Raw genomic sequence first — 18,437 nt, forward strand, 5'->3', positions numbered from 1 at the left:
AATAAACTGATTCAGGTTCAAATAGCTGTTAATTGAGCACACTAGAGTACACAGTACCAAACTGGAGGCCAAAAGCTGAAGTCCATAAAGGTTCTGGGTACTAAAAAAAATACAGAGCAAAGTGGCTGAATACTGTTCCAAGTGGAGAATTTGATGGTAAGTTTCCCCCTACTTCCTCCTTCCTTCAAGAAGATATAGGAAGCTATTACTTAATCTTGTTAGAACCCCTACAAATGGGAAGGTAACTTTTGTAAGATGAACCCTTTATGTCCATCCATCTTGTTGGCATTTACCTACTTATTATCTTTTTCACTCTTTTCCCTGGAACCTTTTCAAAGGCTATCCAAAAAAAGGGCTACAAAGCCCTCCAAGATATGATGCTCACCTCTACTTTCCTCATATTGAAGACCCTAACAATAAGAGCTACTTATACACTGGGGATGTAGCTCTAATAGTGTTTGCCGAGCATGTGCAAGGCTTTGAGTTCAATCCATGGTATTTCAAGAAAGAAAGAAACAAACAAAAATACTTACATTTCTCTCACACCTTTCAACCTTGTTGTCTTATTAGCTATTCTGTGCTTTTGCCTAGATTCCCAGTTCCTTGTTTATTTTATCCCCCAATTTGTTCATGTTCAATCACCATACCTAAAAAGCTTTCTCTGAACCCCTTCTCCAGTTCCTGGCCTGGCAATCATTGCTCAGAGCTTGCATTTAGTCACTGCCATGGACCTAGGGTTCTTTATCCATCTACTTCACTAGATTCTGAGCTCCTCAGGGCAGAGACCGAACATTCCTTATTTACCCAAAACATATTGTCTGGGACATTGTAAGCACACAGGTAATCTGACTGAATGTACTAGTACTCATGCAAATTAATAGATCCAGCACTGCAAGTCCTCTCCTTGGTTTAAATGAAATCTGGCTCTTCTGGAAAAATACACCCTCTGTAGCTTTGTCAAACAGATGTTATTCATTCCCTGACATTCTGAGTACTCTGGTTGGTATCAGTGCTCATTTCTTCAAATCCATTTCCAAAGCATTACCCTTTACTTTGTGTAAAAGCTTTGTCTTTTTGAAGATACATGGTAATTTTACCACATATCTCTTCCTTGTTCAGGTAACTTACCAACCTCCATAATTTATTGCTAGTTTGCAACCTGTTTTAATCTTCCTCTCTCCTCAGTCCTGGCTTGTCTTCATCCTAGACTTCATTGTCCATGAAAACCATCTATATGATACCTGGCTTCACATTCCTTGAATGTGAAATGACCTTTTCCCACAACAGGCATACTACCATATCCTACACTTATTTTCTCCCCAATTGCTCCATCCTGCCCGCAACCCCCCACATGCTGTAGTTGAACCCAGGGCACATTATGTTATCAACCCCATCTCCACTTCAGTCCCCAGGCAGTCTAGACTCCATGGGCTATTACTCCAATCACTTTGCCAAAGTTCTCTCTCTCTCTCTGTCCATATATATATATATATATATATATATATATATATATATATATATACCTTTCATCCTTTCAGGTTTTTCACAGATTAAAACCCCAGTCCTTGGTCAACCAAGTATCTCCTATTTCTATTTCTACATTCAGACTGCTGGGTGCTGCTACAGGAAATTGCTCTAATTGTAGTCACTATAAATTCAGTCCCTTTTTACCTTAACATCTGAAAACACATCCATGATATGGGCTAGGGTTGTTGGCTCAGTGGTAGAGCGCTCGCCTAGCATGTGAGAGGTCCTGGGTTCGATCCTCAGCACTACATATAAATAAATAAAATATAAAAAAAAAAGAAAAAGAAAGGCTGAGAGGTGGGGGGAGTACAAAAGGACACAAAATCTCAGGAAAAATGAAAACACATCCATGATAATATTTTTCTGCGGACCAAATGTTGAGATGTGTTTATTTCATCTAAGGCTAAAATCTCTAGTTTTCTCAAAAACAAAAACAAAACTTTTTTTGCCAAATGGAATTGAACCTGTGGTCTCACACATGCTAGGCAAGTACTCTTATCACCAAGCTAGATCCCCCAGCCCTTAAAATCTCTATAATTTTGCCCTAGATTCTATCCCTTGCAATTCTTCTACCTCAGCCTTTAGTCACAAGGATCACAGTCCTGGGCCACTGTACACCCAGTCTTCTCCTAAATCTTCACAGTGTCCTCCCTTCCCGTCTTTTCATTAGTGTTTCAACATACTCAAGACATTCCCCAGTCCCATCACCACCACCACCCCCACAAAATCCTCACCAAACTTCATGTCCTTTCTTCTGCCTCCAACCTTTAAGTTATTCTTCCCAATCCACAGCTAAAATTTCTGAAAAAGATGTGCACGTTTATTGTCCCCACTTATTCCTCATTTCCTACTGAATTCACTGCTAGCTGGCTTCTATTCTCAATACTTTATTAATAAGGCTGCTCTTAATGTCTCATTTCCTTTTTCTTAAGTCCAGTGGTCAGTTCAGATTCATCTCCTGATTTCCTTTGAAAGCCTCATACCCCTGAGCTTTCTGCCCTCTTATTACCAACTCTTCTCAATGGGCTCCCCTTTCTTCCATGTATTAAGTATGGTAATTTACCCTGGGTTCCTTCCTCAGTCTTCATTCCTTATGATGCTTTCGCTGGATAATCTCATTCACCACCCTAACTACATTTTTCTTTTTAATTCTCAAATCTCTCCAAAACAAGTATCTCCTAAGCTTCAAACCTATAAAACTAAATTTCCTACTGCTTTATTTCCTTTAACAAATCTCATCCTCAATATTAATATATCTAATCCTGAATTTATCATATTCCCACTTCTTCCCCATTAACTTTTCTTGTTCTTCCTATCTTAGTGAAATGTTGATTTCATTCTTATGCCTCTCATTTTCCAATCCAATCAATAACTGAGTCCTAAGGATTCTACCTCCTAACACACTTATCTGGGTTCAAATTCTGGCTAGACTACATGTTGTCTAGCAGTGTGATTTTGGGCAAGTAACAAGCTCTCATGTACCTGTTTCATCACTTAAAAATATTACGTCTCAGATGGGCTTGGTGGCATATGCCTGTAATCCCAGCTACTTGGGAGGCTGAGGCATTGCAAGGCCAGCCTCAGCAATTAATCTCAAAATAAAAAAGGGCCTGGGGATGTAGTTCAATGGTAGAGTGCCCTTGGGTTCAACTCCTAGAGGGGGGCAGGAGTTACCTATCAGATGAGCATCTCTACCTTGGTCCTCTTTAGATTTCTTGGCCTTCAGTATGCCCCCTCTAATCCAGTATTATCAGTACAGCCACAGTCTTTCTGAAACATACATCTAATCATATTATCCCATACTATAAACCCTTTAATGGTTCAAGAAAAAATTGGAACAATGCAGATAAGGTCTATAACAAATGGTCCCTGTTAAAAACTAAATCCTTTCTCTTATTTCTGTTCTCTGCCTAGCATTAATTGTAAGTCCTCAGCCTTACCCTCTAGGTTCCTACATATGCTGTTCTATCTGCAAACTCTCTTCCTTCTAAACTTTTCTTCCTACCATACACACACATATGGCTATATCAACTGATACTTCTCCTTTTCTTCTTTTAGGAGCCTTCATGACTTCTAAAATTGGTCAGGTATACAATGAGGTCCTCAGCATTTCATATCTACACTTTTCTTACTTTTAATTAATCTCTATCATAAATGCTGATGGTTTATTAAGACAGTAAGTAGCCAGACACAGTGGGTGCATTCCTATAATTCCAGAAATTCAGAGGAAGCTGAAGCAGGAAGATTGCAAGTACAAAATCAACTTCAGTAACTTAATGAGACCCTAAGCAACTTAGCGAGACTTTGTCTCAAATTTTAAAAATAAATAAATAAAAAGGTTTGTGGGGGGTGTATCTCAGTGGTAAAACGACCCTAGATTCAATCCCCAGTATCAAAAAAGAGTGAGTTTCACGAGCATACTGATTATGCCTATTCAAGCTATATTCCCCAGTGAATAGCACAGCAATGGATAGTGGACAGTAAATAAACTATTTGTTGAATAAATTAAGTGTGCAGTGCTCACATCTTTTGAATTAAATATATTTAGACCTCAAAAAAATATACCTAACTAACCACGTCATCAGTTTATACAGCCCTTTAATGCAGAAGGGATTTATTTTCTATCACATAATCTATGGATGGAATGATTTGAATAAAAATACACCATATTTTGTAAAATGTAAACCTTAAGAAAGGTTAACTTGGGCTGGAGATGTGGCTCAAGCGGTAGTGAGCTCGCCTGGCATGCGTGCGGCCCAGGTTCGATCCTCAGCACCACATACAAACAAAGATGTTGTGTCCACTGAAAACTGAAAAATAAATATTAAAAAATTCTCTCTCTCTTCTCTCTCTCTCTCTCTCTCCCTCTCACTTTAAAAAAAAAAAAAAGAAAGGTTAACTTGATTGTTGAGACTTAGAAGAAATTTTAAAAAGATTACACTGAGAAAATTCTTAACACATAGTGAAAAGAGACAATAAAAGGAGGGTTTTTTTTATTCAAAGTTATAACTGGATAAGTAGATTTGTTTACAACCATTTTTGTGAAATACTTTTTAAAAAAATACGACCAACTTCTTTGCAAACAGCAGACACATACCTCAACTATGATGACCTAATTTTTGGTGGATAATGTACATGATTAGGCAGACATAGGCAAGCTCACACTGGTAAATTAACTATCAAATGCTCAGTCAAAACTCCGTTTGTGGCCCCCGCTTCTTGATCGATTTCTGTTCCCACTTCGTCTTCTACCATCTTGTCGACTTCCTGACCGACTTCCCTGTCGACTCGGTCTACCTGACCGGCCACCAGATCGACCACCTGATCGACCTGACCGGCCAGACCTGCCACTTGACCAGCCACTCCTTTGTCTGGAATTAGAAGATGTATTTCCATCATAATACTCTTCGATTTCAGGTAATTTGGCTGGCACTGAGAGTATCCAATCTGAATCATGCCACTCTGCCTGTTAAAGGAATTTACAGGATTAATAGAAATGCAAAATTGAAACCATAAGCAAGCAAAGATACTTCTGCATGTCCTTTATCCGTTAGCCAAAGATCATCTATCACTTAAATCCAAAGTGTCTGGAACAAAAATGAAAACCAAAAAATAAGCAAAAAGAAAACATGTTCAGGGCTGGGATTGTGGCTCTGCGGTAGAGCGCTTGCCTAGCACAGGCAGGACCCAGGTTCAATCCTCAGTACCACATAAAAATAAAGGCATTGTGTTGTGTCCATCTACACCAAATAAATAAATATTTTTAAAAAAGAAAAAGAAAAAACACATTCAATAACTAAAGTTACTAAGCTTTAGTTTCAGGAGAACTCTGACCCATTTCAAGACTTTAAACTCATCAATTTACACGGTCTGCTTTCTCAGGACAAAGAAATAGAGCATTAATAAGCATTCCATTATTTTGAAGAGGTATACTAACAGAAACAAGATATACTACAGCCGATAACAGGGATTAGAAATCTGTCAACAGTAACCAGGAACTAAAAAATATAGCAACTGAAAACAATTTACTAGAGTAATCAACTCAAGATACATGAATCAATGGTATGGAGACAGTGCTCGGTAGTAGAATGCTTGCCCTGGGTTCAATCCCTAGTGTTCCCCTATTAAAAAAAAAAAAAAAAGGCAGCTCATAAGAGCAGTGCAATGTATTATCTTGGTAACTTAACCATTGTTCAATATGAGCACAAGTTGCCAAGGGAAGTCAATGTAAAATGCCCTGTTGATAAGAATGAGAAGAGAAAAACACCCATATAAATCATTGGTAGGTTTGGCAACATATGAGCACAGTCTTAAAAATGCACAAACCAGGGCTGGGGTTTTGGCTCAGCGGTAGAGCATTTGCCTCACACGTGCAAGAGCCTATGTTTGATCCTCAGCACGACATAAAAATAAGTCAATAAAAAATAAAGGCATTATGTCCAACTACAACAAAAAAATAAACATTAAAAAAAATACACAAACCTTTTGGCCAATAGTCATATTAAAAAATGCATCTTAAAAAGATTAAACATGGCAATGCAGGAAGAATTATCTATATCAATATTCTGGGCAGTTTTATTTATAATAATAAATTATAGGAAATAGTCTAAATTTCAGAAAACAGAACATTGGTGATCAAAGTTGAGCCACCATACCAGGGCATCATAAAAAATAAGCAACTGGGGCTGGGGATGTGGCTCAAGCGGTAGCGCGCTCGCCTGGCATGCGTGCGGCCCGGGTTCGATCCTCAGCACCACATACAAAGATGTTGTGTCTGCCGAGAACTAAAAAAAATAAATAAATATTAAAAATTCTCTCTCTCTATCTCTCTCTCTCTCTCCTCTCTCTCTCTCTCTCTTTAAAAAAAAAAAAAAAAAATAAGCAACTGTAGCCAGGCATGGTGGCACATTCCTGTAATCCCAGTGACCTGGGAGGGCAAGACAGGAGGATCCCAAATTTGAGGATAGCCTCAGCAACTTAAAGAGACCCTGGCTCAAAATAAAAAAATTTAAAAAGACTGGGGTTATAGCTCTGTGGTAGAGTGCTTGCCTAGCATGTGAGACACTGGGTTCTATCCTCAGCACCACATAGACATAAATGGAAAAGGTACTGTGTCCATCTACAACTTAAAAAAAAAAAAAAGGTGGGTAGGGGGAGGCAAGGAATATAGCTCAGCGGTAAAGTGCCCCCCGGGGTTCAATTCCCAATACCCACCCCCCCAACAAAAAAAGAGTATCTAATTGATGTAGAATGTATCCATGATATAATGCTAATATTTAAAAAGACTTCAAAATTGCTGGGCACAGAGGCTCAGGCCTGTAATCCCAGTGGTTCAAACAAACAAAAAACCACACAAGCTGAAGCTGATGACATGAACATGGGAATTCAGACAATTCTATCATTTTATTTGATTAAAAAATTTTTGATTATGAGACAGACTGGATATTTCATATTAAGGAATTCTTAACTGATTTAGGCATGATAATGATAGAGTAATTATGTTTTTCAAAACAATGTTTTAGAGAAGGATATAAAAATTTTTTTTAAATACCTGTAACTTTTCTGACTCGGCTGTAGGAACATCAAAGCAAACACCCTAAAAACAAGCAAAATAAAAATATTTTTATCTAGATGTATGAGTTAATTTTTACTAATAAACTAATATTTGCTGATAATCTTTGCTATAAAAAATATTAAGTGTATTCCAGAGTATCTGCTTAATGTATTTTCTAAATCAGAAAAGTAACTAAATACAATATCTAATAAGAATCTACTGGGGCTGGGGTTGTGGCTCAGCGGTAGAGCACTTATCTAGCACATGTGAGGCCCTGGGTTCGATCCTCAGCACCACATAAAATAAATAAATAAGGGCTGGGGATGTGGCTCAAGCGGTAGCGCGCTCGCCTGGCATGCGTGTGGCCCCGGTTCGATCCTCAGCACCACATACAAACAAAGATATTGTGTCCGCTGAAAACTAAAAAATATCAAAATTCCCTCTCTCTTAAAAAAAAAATTTATTTAAAAAATAAAAAAATAAATAAAATAAATAAAGATATTGTGTCCAACTGCAACTAAAAAATAAATATTAAAAAATAATATATTTTTAAAAAGAATCTACTAATAAGACTCTAGAATATTCTCTAGTATTATTTTTTCAATCACTATAATTTTATTCCATGTCCCTTATAAAATGATCCTTCTAATAAATTCTTTAAAAATTTAGTGAGGGACAAGGCACAGTGGTGCACACCAGTAATCCCAATGTCTAGGCTGAGGTAGAAAGACCTCAAATTCGAAGCCAGCCTCAGCAATTTAGAGACCATCTCAAAGGGCTGGGGTCGTGGCTCAGTGGTAAAGCACCTGCCCAGCACATGTGAGGCCCTGGGTTCAATCCTCAGCACCACATAAAAAACAAACGAATAAAGTAAAGATATATATACATATAAAAGTTACCTCATTAAAAAAAAAAAAATCTGGGTTCAATCCCCAGTACCAAAAAAGAGAGACAAAGAGAGAGGGAGGGGCAGGGAGTGGAGATATAACTCATATGGTAGAATGCTTGCCTAGCATGCAGACAGCTTTGGGTTGGATCCCCCGTATCACAAAAATAAACATAATTTTTAATTTCAAATAAAATAAAATTTAGAGCCAGAAAGCTCTGTCAAAAAGGTAGAAATTTGGGCGGGGCTATAAGTTAGTTGGTAAAATGCATGCCTTGCATGCAGAAGGCCCTGAGTTCTAATCTCCAGAACCACAAAAACAAACAAAACAAAACAAAACAAAAAGTGGTGGAATATTTATCATATAATGATACTTATGTAGCCAGAGATGTTTCCTCTTCAGTCCTGGTTGAGTTAATTTAATACTCAATAACTAGTTTGGTCTATGGATCTGCTTTACCTCTCCTCTATGTTTTTTTGTTAATGTTTGTATGTTTTCCCTATTTGCTTCAAATCTCTGTTGAGCAGAAATAACAATAAACCTTTAAAAAGATGATTATTTCCAATAAACAATTTAGTTAATAAATTCTATGTTAGAATAAGCCTACCTACGTAGCAATGTTAGATAAATAAATATAACATCTTTTCTCAAAACCATTAGAAAAAATCACAGTCACTAAAATTATAGTTTTACGAGCACACACCTCTAATCCCAGCAACTCAGGAGGCTTGCAAGTTCAAGACCAGCCTTAGCAACTTAGCAAAACCCTGTCACAAAATAAAAACTCAAAAGGACTGGGGAACGTATCAGTGTAAAGCACCCTGGGTTCAATTCCCAATACCAAAAAAAAAAAAGATTACAGTTTTATATGCTATATAAATAAATGTTGAAATACTTATTTAATTCATACTATTAAAATTAACAACAAATAAATAGCAAGTTAATTATAACAGACAATATTGTGTGTTGTCTAAACTGTATAGCTACTTAACTGTTGCAATTATTTACTCTTAGAAAATAAACACACACAACTACACGATATTTATATCAAAGCAGAACCTTAGATAACTTGGGTTTTAGATAATCAAACCAGGGTTGGAAATGTGGCTTAGAGGTAGAGCATGCACAGACTCTTGGTTTGTTCCCCTTGGTTTGCACTGTGGGGGCGGGGCAGGGAACAGAAAGACAAACCCCACAGAATGACTTATAGCTCTAGAGAAATGAATTAATTATATAATTCCCCAAATTCAAAACTGGAAACAAACCAACACTCAAAAAACAGAATTATTCATCCCATTAGGCTATTGCTTATAAGTACTTGTGGTCATTGATTAAAAATCTTTTGGATTATCTAGAAAAGCCTACCATATTTCCTTTTAGGAGGCACATTCTTGTAATTTGGGACACAGCATTACTACTCAGCTTTCTGTTAAGTTCTTTCCAAGCACAGGTGACATTCTGTATTTCTTCAGGGCTTTCCAGAGTCATTGTCACAAATCCCTTAAGGGGAAAAAAAAAAAAAAAGTCACATTATGTTTGGGGAAAAAAATCAGTAGCAGCACAGGACAATGAAGTTCTATCTCTATAGACCTTTATGACTTAACTGCATTTCTTATGAACCAACAATATAACATGGCTGCTAAAAAATAACTTCTCTGAAACTAAATTAAAAGACTAATGTTTAGGGGCTGGGGCTGTGGCTCAGTGGTAGCACACTATCAACAAATAAAAAAGAAGACTAATGTTTATAGATCTTTGAAAGTATCATCTTTCTATGCAGTGTTGTAAAGACTGTATTTAATTCTTACCATCATGCTTTATAAGAGAATTAAACAAAACAGCATCAGAGAATAATAAGGTAGTGAAGACTAAAGGAAACACTGAAAGAGTTTTTAAAAAGTTACCTTGGAGTGGAAGAACATAATAAAAGAAAAAAATCTCTCTGAACTTTTGAAGTACTATACTAATTAAGTATACTACTAATTAAATAACCAAAAATTACTTGTTTTGTAAACCTTCACCGAACAGCAAAAGGACCATCATGAAGAAGATAAAGAAATGTAAAAGGAGAACAAGCTATTATAGAATGCATCAGGGTGATTGGGAAAGACCTTTCTGACTGGGGATGTGGCACAATGGTAGAAGCCCTGGGTTCAAACACTAGCACCACAAAAAAAAAAAAAAAAAAAAAAAAGACTTCTCTGATATGGTAATGAATGAAGTCAAGGAGGAAGCCATTATGAAGAGGTAGGTTAATGTTTTGAGTAAAATTAAATAGGTTAGCCAGGTGAAGTGGTACATATCTGTAATCCCAAAGACTCAGGAGGCTGAGAGACAGGAAGATGTCAAGTTTGAGGCCGGATTCAGCAAATTAGTAAGACATTGTCTCAAAATAAAAAGGACCAGGTATGGTGGCACATGCCTGTAATCCAGGAACTCCGGAGGCTGAGACAGGAGGATCATGAATTCAAAGCCAGCCCGAGCAAAGCAACTGAGTGAGACCCTGTCTCTAAATAAAAATACAAAATAGGGCCGAGGATGTGGCTCAGGGTTGAGTGTAGTATGGGGATACAGCCCAGAACTAGAGCACACCTGAGTTCACTCCATAGTACTACAAACAAAACCAATATGGTTTAAATATTGTTTTAAGATATTATACATTTAAGTATTCGGTGAGTTATTGGGATAGAATATCTGCTTGATGCTAAAAGTATCACCCCACAGATTACTAATTAAGAGAGTAAAATATTCTTTGAAAATGGAAATATATGGCAGTTGCCAACAAACAAGCAATCAAACTAAGTATACTACTAAAGCAATATGACATATGCTTCTTGATATGATTCACTATGAAGTATACAGTTTTATATATAACATACTCTTGCCAAAAAACATTTAGCCTGAATATAAAATCAAGCTTTGACATATGCAATGTGACTCTGGATAAAGGCAAAAATAAATTATGCAAGAAAAATTTTGGACAAATCCAGAAAGTGAGATCTTCTAACAGACAACTGACCTAACTCTTTACAAATTCAAAGTCATGAAAAATAAAAAAGATGGAAAATTGTTCTAGACTAAAAGATACTAAAAAGACACAATAACCAAAATATAACATAAGAACCTTAACTAGAATTCTGATTTTTCACACACACATAAATGGAGAAACAATTGGACATATGGTTAACTTCCAACAAAATGACATTTGGCACAACTATTAATATCTGCCACAAGAAAACCATCAGATGCTCCATCTGCACTCATTTATGCTACACCAAATGTCACAAGCAAATTTATCTGCCCTGCCCCATTTCTCCCTCCTCCCGGCCATAGGGATGGCTGCCCAGAATTACTCTGTCCTATCATTCTAATATCCTGTCAACAGGCTATTATTGTCTTATAAAGATTCCAAGACCAAATTCATGTGCACTCTTTTCTTTCTCTACATCAGAGAGATTTTACTGATGAGTCTCTGCATACTAGGATTCTGCTCACTTATACCCAGAGAAGTAATAAATCTTTAAACTACTTGCTACCAATGGCTCTTATGTGTTTTTTTTTTTTTGTTTGTTTGTTTTGGTACCAGGGATTGAACTCAGGGACACATCCTCAGCCCTATTTTGTATTTTATTTAGAGACAGGATCTCACTGAGTTGCTTAGTGCCTTGCAATTGCTGAGGCTGGCTTTGAACTTGCAATTCTCAGCCTCCCCAGCCCAAACCATTGGGATTATTGATGTGATATGTTTTGATATCTGACACCAACCTGGCAGTGGGCCATGTCAGTCAGTGTTATACACACAGATCCTTCCACATAGAATCCCTACTTCGTATTCTATTATGTTATGATGTCACCTGCACAGAATCTGTTTCTCACTTTGCATGATTTCATGGCAACAAAATGAAGTATAGATTCTGTTATGCAAGTTTCAGTTTGCACAGTGCTGTGCAAAGTGAGGATTTCCTATATTTTACTCTACATACACATTTTTGAAATAAACAAATCTGCATATTTATTAGATATAAGATGATTAATATAGAACTATTATTTTTTTTGGTGGTGCTGGGGATTGAACCCAGGGCCTTGTGCATGCAAGGCAAGCACTTTACCCAACTGAGCTATATTCCCTAGCTCATTTTTGTAGGTGAGACTATGATATTGTGATTATGTAGACAAGAATCTTCATCATTAGAAGAAGCAAGTTGAAATACTTAGGAATAATGTCATAATGTTTCAACTTACTTCCAAATGGTTTAGCAAAAAAAAAAAAAAAAAAAAGTATATTCAAAAACAAAGCAAATGTAACACAATATTGACAATTGTTGAATCTAGGTCATTATTTATTGCAATATTCTTTCAATTTTTTTTTCTGTAGGCTAGAAAATCTGGAAGATGGCTATCAAAAAAAAAAATTTAGCAGAGTGTGGTAGTGCAAGCCTTTAATCCCAGTGGCTTGGGAGGCTGAGAAAGGAGGATCACAAGTTCAAAGCCAGCCTCAGCAAAAGCGAGGCACTAAGCAATTCATTGAGACCTTGTCTCTAAGTAAAATACAAAATAGGACTGGGGATGGGGGCTCACTGGTCGGGTACCCCTGAGTTCAATGCCAGATACTGCCTCCATCACACCCCCTAAAAAATTTAGGGGTGGAGGAAAATGAGAAGGTCAATTTCTAATAGAGCAAAACAGTTTTCTCTGCACAGAAAGTGCAATTTATTGAAGGGAGTAAATGCAACACTCATTGATTATGCAATTACTGCTATAGCTCAATTTTATCCCTTTCCCAACCAAATACAATTATTTCACAGACTTCTACCTTATCAGAGGTGATCAAAGACCGTGGTTCAAAGCTTGATGCACCAGAAATGTGGGCTAATGCTGCAGCCAATGCATCCACTGCCCCTTTCTCTTCTATCAGTCTCTGAGCTGATGGTCGGAAAAAATCAACAGCAGCAAAAGAAACAGAAGCCAGAGACCTACGGTTTAAAAATAGTAAATTTTCTTGGTCATGACAGGGAAAAAAAGATGAGATAATGAATGGGAAAAGAAAGAGTAATGTTTTCATATATTAATATAACTAAATGTCTGCTGGTAAAACTGGTGATTAAAATTTTCTGATATTTGAACTAGAAGAGCTTAAAGATGAATAGCCTAATACAAAAGCAAAAATTATTCAGCAAGGTCAGAAAGCATACCTGATGGCATCCATGCTTTTAGATTTAACTAAATCCATTGTAGAAGGAACACCTACACGTTTAAAAGTAATTCCCTGAAAATGAAAGAATTACATTAAAGAAAAATGGAATTTGTTACAATTAATTCCTAAACTAATATAGTTTGTTGAATTCCATTTCTTGGAAGATTTCCAAGTCTTAGTGGATAAAAAGATCTGCTTTTTCTAATAATCTATTATAAATTTCAAAAAGTGAAAACAATTTTTTTGAATTGACCCTTAGTTACAATTATGGAATTTGACTTGCAAAACAAAGCTGATTCAAAAAAAAAAAAAATTATTTAAATCAATCAAATTTTTCCCTTATTACTCCCATCTCAATTTACAAAGTTTATGAGATAGTATATAAAAAATATTATAAAATAGGAGAAAATGTGAAATACTACAAAAAAATCTGGAACACAGAAATTGTACAATTTTTATAGACACTGGCTATTACATAATTATATTATGGCAAATATAATTTTAATTTTAAATTATTATACCAAAACAATGTCACGGTCACCCATTTATAATTCTGTAATGGTGTATGAAATCGCAACACACTTATTTCAATAACAAGGGAGAAATTAAAGAGAAAAATGAGAAAGGCAGCTCTTCTATCTTCACAACAAAAGCTGTATTAAAACAGTCTTGTAGCTAATATAAATTTAGCTCTCCACATGCTTCACATCCAAATGCAGCTTAAACTGAGAAAAGTTAAGAAGATCTATTTGTGAGAACAAATATAAAAAGAGCCCTTTTCTAAGGCACCATTTAGATAATAAGCCTGAAATAATTCAACTTACTGCTTTTTGTTCCACATATCTTAGTTGACCTCTTTCTCTTGGTTGATAAAAACATATGCAAATTCCAGTCCGACCAGCTCTACCTGTGCGTCCAGAACGATGGATATAGGACTCAACATCCTGAAAATTAAAAAAGAAAAATACTTTTTAAAATTATGACAAACTCCACAGTCATCCCAACATCCAAATAATGAAATAATCAAAATAACAATAATTAAATTTTTATTTCAATCCTGTTGGGCTTTTCAACATGCCAAATAATTTATATGCTAGAATTTTGGGATACAGGGGATGGTTTTAAGCTTTCTAACCATCTCTTCCAGAGTTCTTAACATAAACTTTATATAATTCCTTTATATGATTTTGTTGATCCAAATTTCAAATTCAAAAAGTGAAGTTAATCACTGAAAAGGCCATCAGATTCGGATCAATTTAACACCATAGTAACAAAAAAATACCCGAAAGCAAGAATGATGGACATATTTTTCATATTTCAAGCAATACTTGTAAATAAGATAGCAATTTATAAAACTGCTCGTTTTCCCCAGACCAAATCCCATTTCCTACCTGTGGAGGAGAACTTTGAATCACCAGGTCAACTTCAGGAATGTCCAAACCACGGGCAGCCACATTGGTTGCCACCAAAACTTTGAAACTACCTTCTCTGAAGCCTTTTAGTGTAATTTCTCTTTGTGACTGTGCAATGTCCCCATGCAAACACTGAGCATTCTATTGAAAAAAGAATCACAATTACATATTACAGTTCGTACTTGCAACTGATAGCACCCTAACATCATTCAGTCAGTGCTCTTTTTATCTTTTAATTTCCTTTTCTCAATGACTGTAACAATGCATGCTAGTTTTTTTTAAATCAAACATTATAAAAATATTTAACTAAAACATAAAAGTGTCCCTAAGATCACGCTCTTAGAAATAATTTACTGCTACATGCCTGTAATTCCAGCAGCTCAAGAGGCTAAGCCGGAGGATCTCAAGTTCAAAACCAGCCTCAGAAACTTTGAAAGACCCTAAGCACCTTAGCAAAACTCTGTCTCAAATTTTTAATAAAGGGCTGGGGATGTGGCTCAGTGGTTGAATGTCACTGGGTTCAATCCCTGGTACCAAAAAAAAAAAAAAAAAGGAAAGAATTCATTCCTAACACTCTGTCATTGTTTTTTTGTTTATTTTCTTACAGTGCTGGGGACTAAACTCAGGTCTTCATTCATGCCAGGCAAGCACTATACCACTGAGCTACATCCCCAGCCAGCAGATTTTTTTTAAAATACATATACATATTATCCCATGTTATCTGCATACACTAACAGATAACATAGTTTTATATTTTGGGGTATTAGGGTTTTTTTTTTAAGTACTAGAGATTGAACCTAGGGGCACTCTACCACTGAGCTTCATACCCAGACTTTTTAAGTAACAAATTTCTCTTTTTAAAATCCAAGATAGAGTCTTGTTAAGTTGCCCAGGCTAGGCTCAAACTTGAGGTCCTCCTGCTTCAGCCTCTTGAGTTCTTGGGATTTACAGGCATATACCACTGTGCCTAAACCACGGGCACAGTGTTTCTGTATAAAAAGGAATCATATTTTATATATACTGTTTTGCAACCTACTTAAAAATTTTAATACTATAATATAAACCTTTTTTCAGATCCATAGAGGCAACTTTACTTAATTATTAAAAAGCTTTTTTTTTTTTTTAAAGAGAGAGTGAGACAGAGAGAGAGAGAGAATTTTAACATTTATTTATTTTTTCTTAGTTCTCGGCGGACACAACATCTTTGTTGGTATGTGGTGCTGCTGAGGATCGAACCCGGGTCGCACGCATGCCAGGCGAGCGCGCTACCGCTTGAGCCACATCCCAGCCCTAAAAAGTATTTTTAAATACAGTTTTTACATATGGATGTAGTGAGTGGCATTTACTTTAACAATATCCCACTGATGAACATTTGAGTTTTATCCAAATTTTCACCTTTAGAAACGACACTGTAGTGAACAAACTTGTACTTATATTTCTGGATACCTCTGTATATGTGTATTTCAAAAGATTATATGTTTAGAAGTTGAATTTCTGGTTCAAAATTAATGAACATTTGGGGCTAGAAATGTAGCTCAGCGGTAAAGCAGATGCCTAGCATGCACATCTGGGTTCAATCCCCAGAACCATAAAAAATAAAAAAGAACATTGAGTGTCTAGAGATATAGCTCAGAGTTGGTAGAGTTCTTGCCTCACATGCCCAAGAACCTGGGTTCAATCCCCAGTAACCACCCATAAAAAAAGTAAATAAAAATATAATAATAGGGGCTGGGAATGTGGCTCAAGTGGTAGCACGCTCGCCTGGAATGCGTGCGGCCCTGGTTCATCCTCAGCACCAAAGATGTTGTGTCTGCCGAAAACTAAAAAAAATAAATATTAAAAAATTCTCTCTCTCTCCCTCTCTCTCTAAAAAAAAAATAATAATAATAAGAAGAAGAACATTGAACAGCTAACTACTGACTAATTTTTATAAAAAGAAATTGTGCCCCATTAACTTTTTATATACTGCAAGAGTTTATTTCATTATACCCTACCTGCCCTATATATTATAAATGATAACTTTTGTTAATCCAATAGGCAAAAATAACTTTCTGCCAGGCAATGGTGGCACACACTTGTAATCCCAGTTACTAAAGAGGCTGAAACAAGAGAATCTTGAGCTCTAGAGCAGCATGGGCAATTAGTGAGTCCTTTTCTCAAAATTTACAAAAGGGTGAGCTAGAGTAAGTATTTTGCCTAGCTTCAATACCAGTACTGCGGGGGGGGGGGGGGGGAATCCTCAATGCTGTTTTAATTTGTACTTTTGTAATTTATTTATTTATTATTTTTTAGTGGAGTCCTGGGGATTGAACCAGAGATGCTTAACCACTAAGCCACATCCCCAGCCCTTTTTATTTTTTATTTTGAGACAGAGTCTTGCTAAGTTGCTTAGGTCTTCACAAAATTGCTGATGCTGATTTTGAACTTGAGACCCTCCCATCTCAGCCTCCCTAGTCACTGGGATTACAGGTGTGCACCACTACTGCACTTCTGTTATTTTTAGCAAAGCTGAACCTATTTAAACTAGGTTGATCTTCCATTTGTGCTCCAAATAATTTTCCTAATACTATGAATAAATTACCTTGTATTCCTTGCCACTATTAAAAAGTTCATAACAATGATTTAACCCCAACAGTACATGCCTTAGTATCTAAACTTACTGCATAATGAGTGAATTCACTGTGTACCTGCTATGTGCCTGAGATTGTATTAGTTTCTGGAACATTCATAAAGAAATAGTTTAGAACACACAATTTGATAGGTATCTTCAAAACAGTACAATAGCTGGGCACTGTGGTGCATGCTTGTAATCACAGTGACTCAGGAGGCCAAGGCAAGAGGATCATAAGTTCAAAGCTAGCCTCAACAAAAGCGAGGCACTGAACAACTCAGTGAGATCCTATCTCTAAATAAAATATAAAATAGGACTGGGGATGTGGCTCACTGGTTGAGTGCGGGAGTTCAATCCCCAGTAACAAAAACAAAACAAAACAAAACAAACAAACAACAAAACACCCAACAGTATGATATGTGCCACGACAGGTATATATTTACATCATGCTACAGAAATATCTAAGGGGAAATCTGACTATTATTATTTTGGAGATACTGGGGATTGAACCCAGGGCCTCATACTTGCTAAGTGGGAAACATGTCTGAAACTGAGACCTGAATGATTTAAATAAAGAACTAGGAGTTGGGGCTGGAGTTGTAGCTCAGCGGTAGAGCACTTGCCTAGCATGTGTGAGGCAGGGTTTAATTCTCAGCACCATATGTAAATAAGTAAATAAAATAAAGGTCCATCAACAACTAAATAATATTTAAAAAAAAAAAAGAACTAGGGGTCATGTAAATGAAAGAACAGAAAGCTAGGAAGTTTCAGGTTAGAAATATCATGTATGTCTGTCATGTATGTCTGGGGAACTACAAATGTTATAGTACACTACTACTGAAACAGATTAAGAAGGGGTAAGTGATAAGAGATGAGACTGGGAAAGGAATATGACCTTTATCTTAAGGACAAGGTGAAACAATTAAATGATTCTAAAGAAAACTATCACAAACACACTTATAATATAGAAGGAATACTCCAGCTATAGTGTATCTATACACTATATCACTATATCTATAGACAAAACACAAACTGCAAAAATTCAGAAGAGATGTCAGGCCCTAGGATAGTGATAATGACCACCTATTCACTCAACAAATATTTAGAGACATACTACATACCAGGCATCAGGATTTAAAAGGTGAACACACAAGGGGATGGAGGATATGGCTTAGTGGTAAAGTGTCCAGTATGTGTGAATGTGTGAGGCCCTGAGTTCAATCGCCAGTACCACTTTAAAAAAAAAAAAAAA

At 36.3% G+C, this 18,437-nt stretch overlaps 1 protein-coding gene across 5 annotated transcripts in view; it reads right to left on the reverse strand.

The window, feature by feature from the left end:
* Positions 1-4,490: 4,490 nt before the first annotated feature.
* Ddx50 (DExD-box helicase 50) overlaps positions 4,491-18,437 on the reverse strand; it is a 34,850-nt gene continuing 20,903 nt past the window's right edge. For all 5 annotated transcript variants that reach the window (XM_078041187.1, XM_078041189.1, XM_078041182.1 and 2 more), the window contains 7 exons: positions 14,554-14,715; positions 13,987-14,106; positions 13,161-13,234; positions 12,782-12,941; positions 9,334-9,468; positions 7,079-7,123; positions 4,491-4,993 (listed from right to left, as the gene is read on the reverse strand). In XM_078041187.1, coding sequence (XP_077897313.1) covers positions 4,715-4,993; positions 7,079-7,123; positions 9,334-9,468; positions 12,782-12,941; positions 13,161-13,234; positions 13,987-14,106; positions 14,554-14,715 — 975 coding nt within the window. In that variant the 3' untranslated portion in view covers positions 4,491-4,714. The remainder of the gene's footprint in view (positions 4,994-7,078; positions 7,124-9,333; positions 9,469-12,781; positions 12,942-13,160; positions 13,235-13,986; positions 14,107-14,553; positions 14,716-18,437) is intronic.

This window comes from Ictidomys tridecemlineatus, chromosome 1 (assembly GCF_052094955.1).
Source record: "Ictidomys tridecemlineatus isolate mIctTri1 chromosome 1, mIctTri1.hap1, whole genome shotgun sequence".
NCBI classification, from domain to species: Eukaryota; Metazoa; Chordata; class Mammalia; order Rodentia; family Sciuridae; genus Ictidomys; species Ictidomys tridecemlineatus.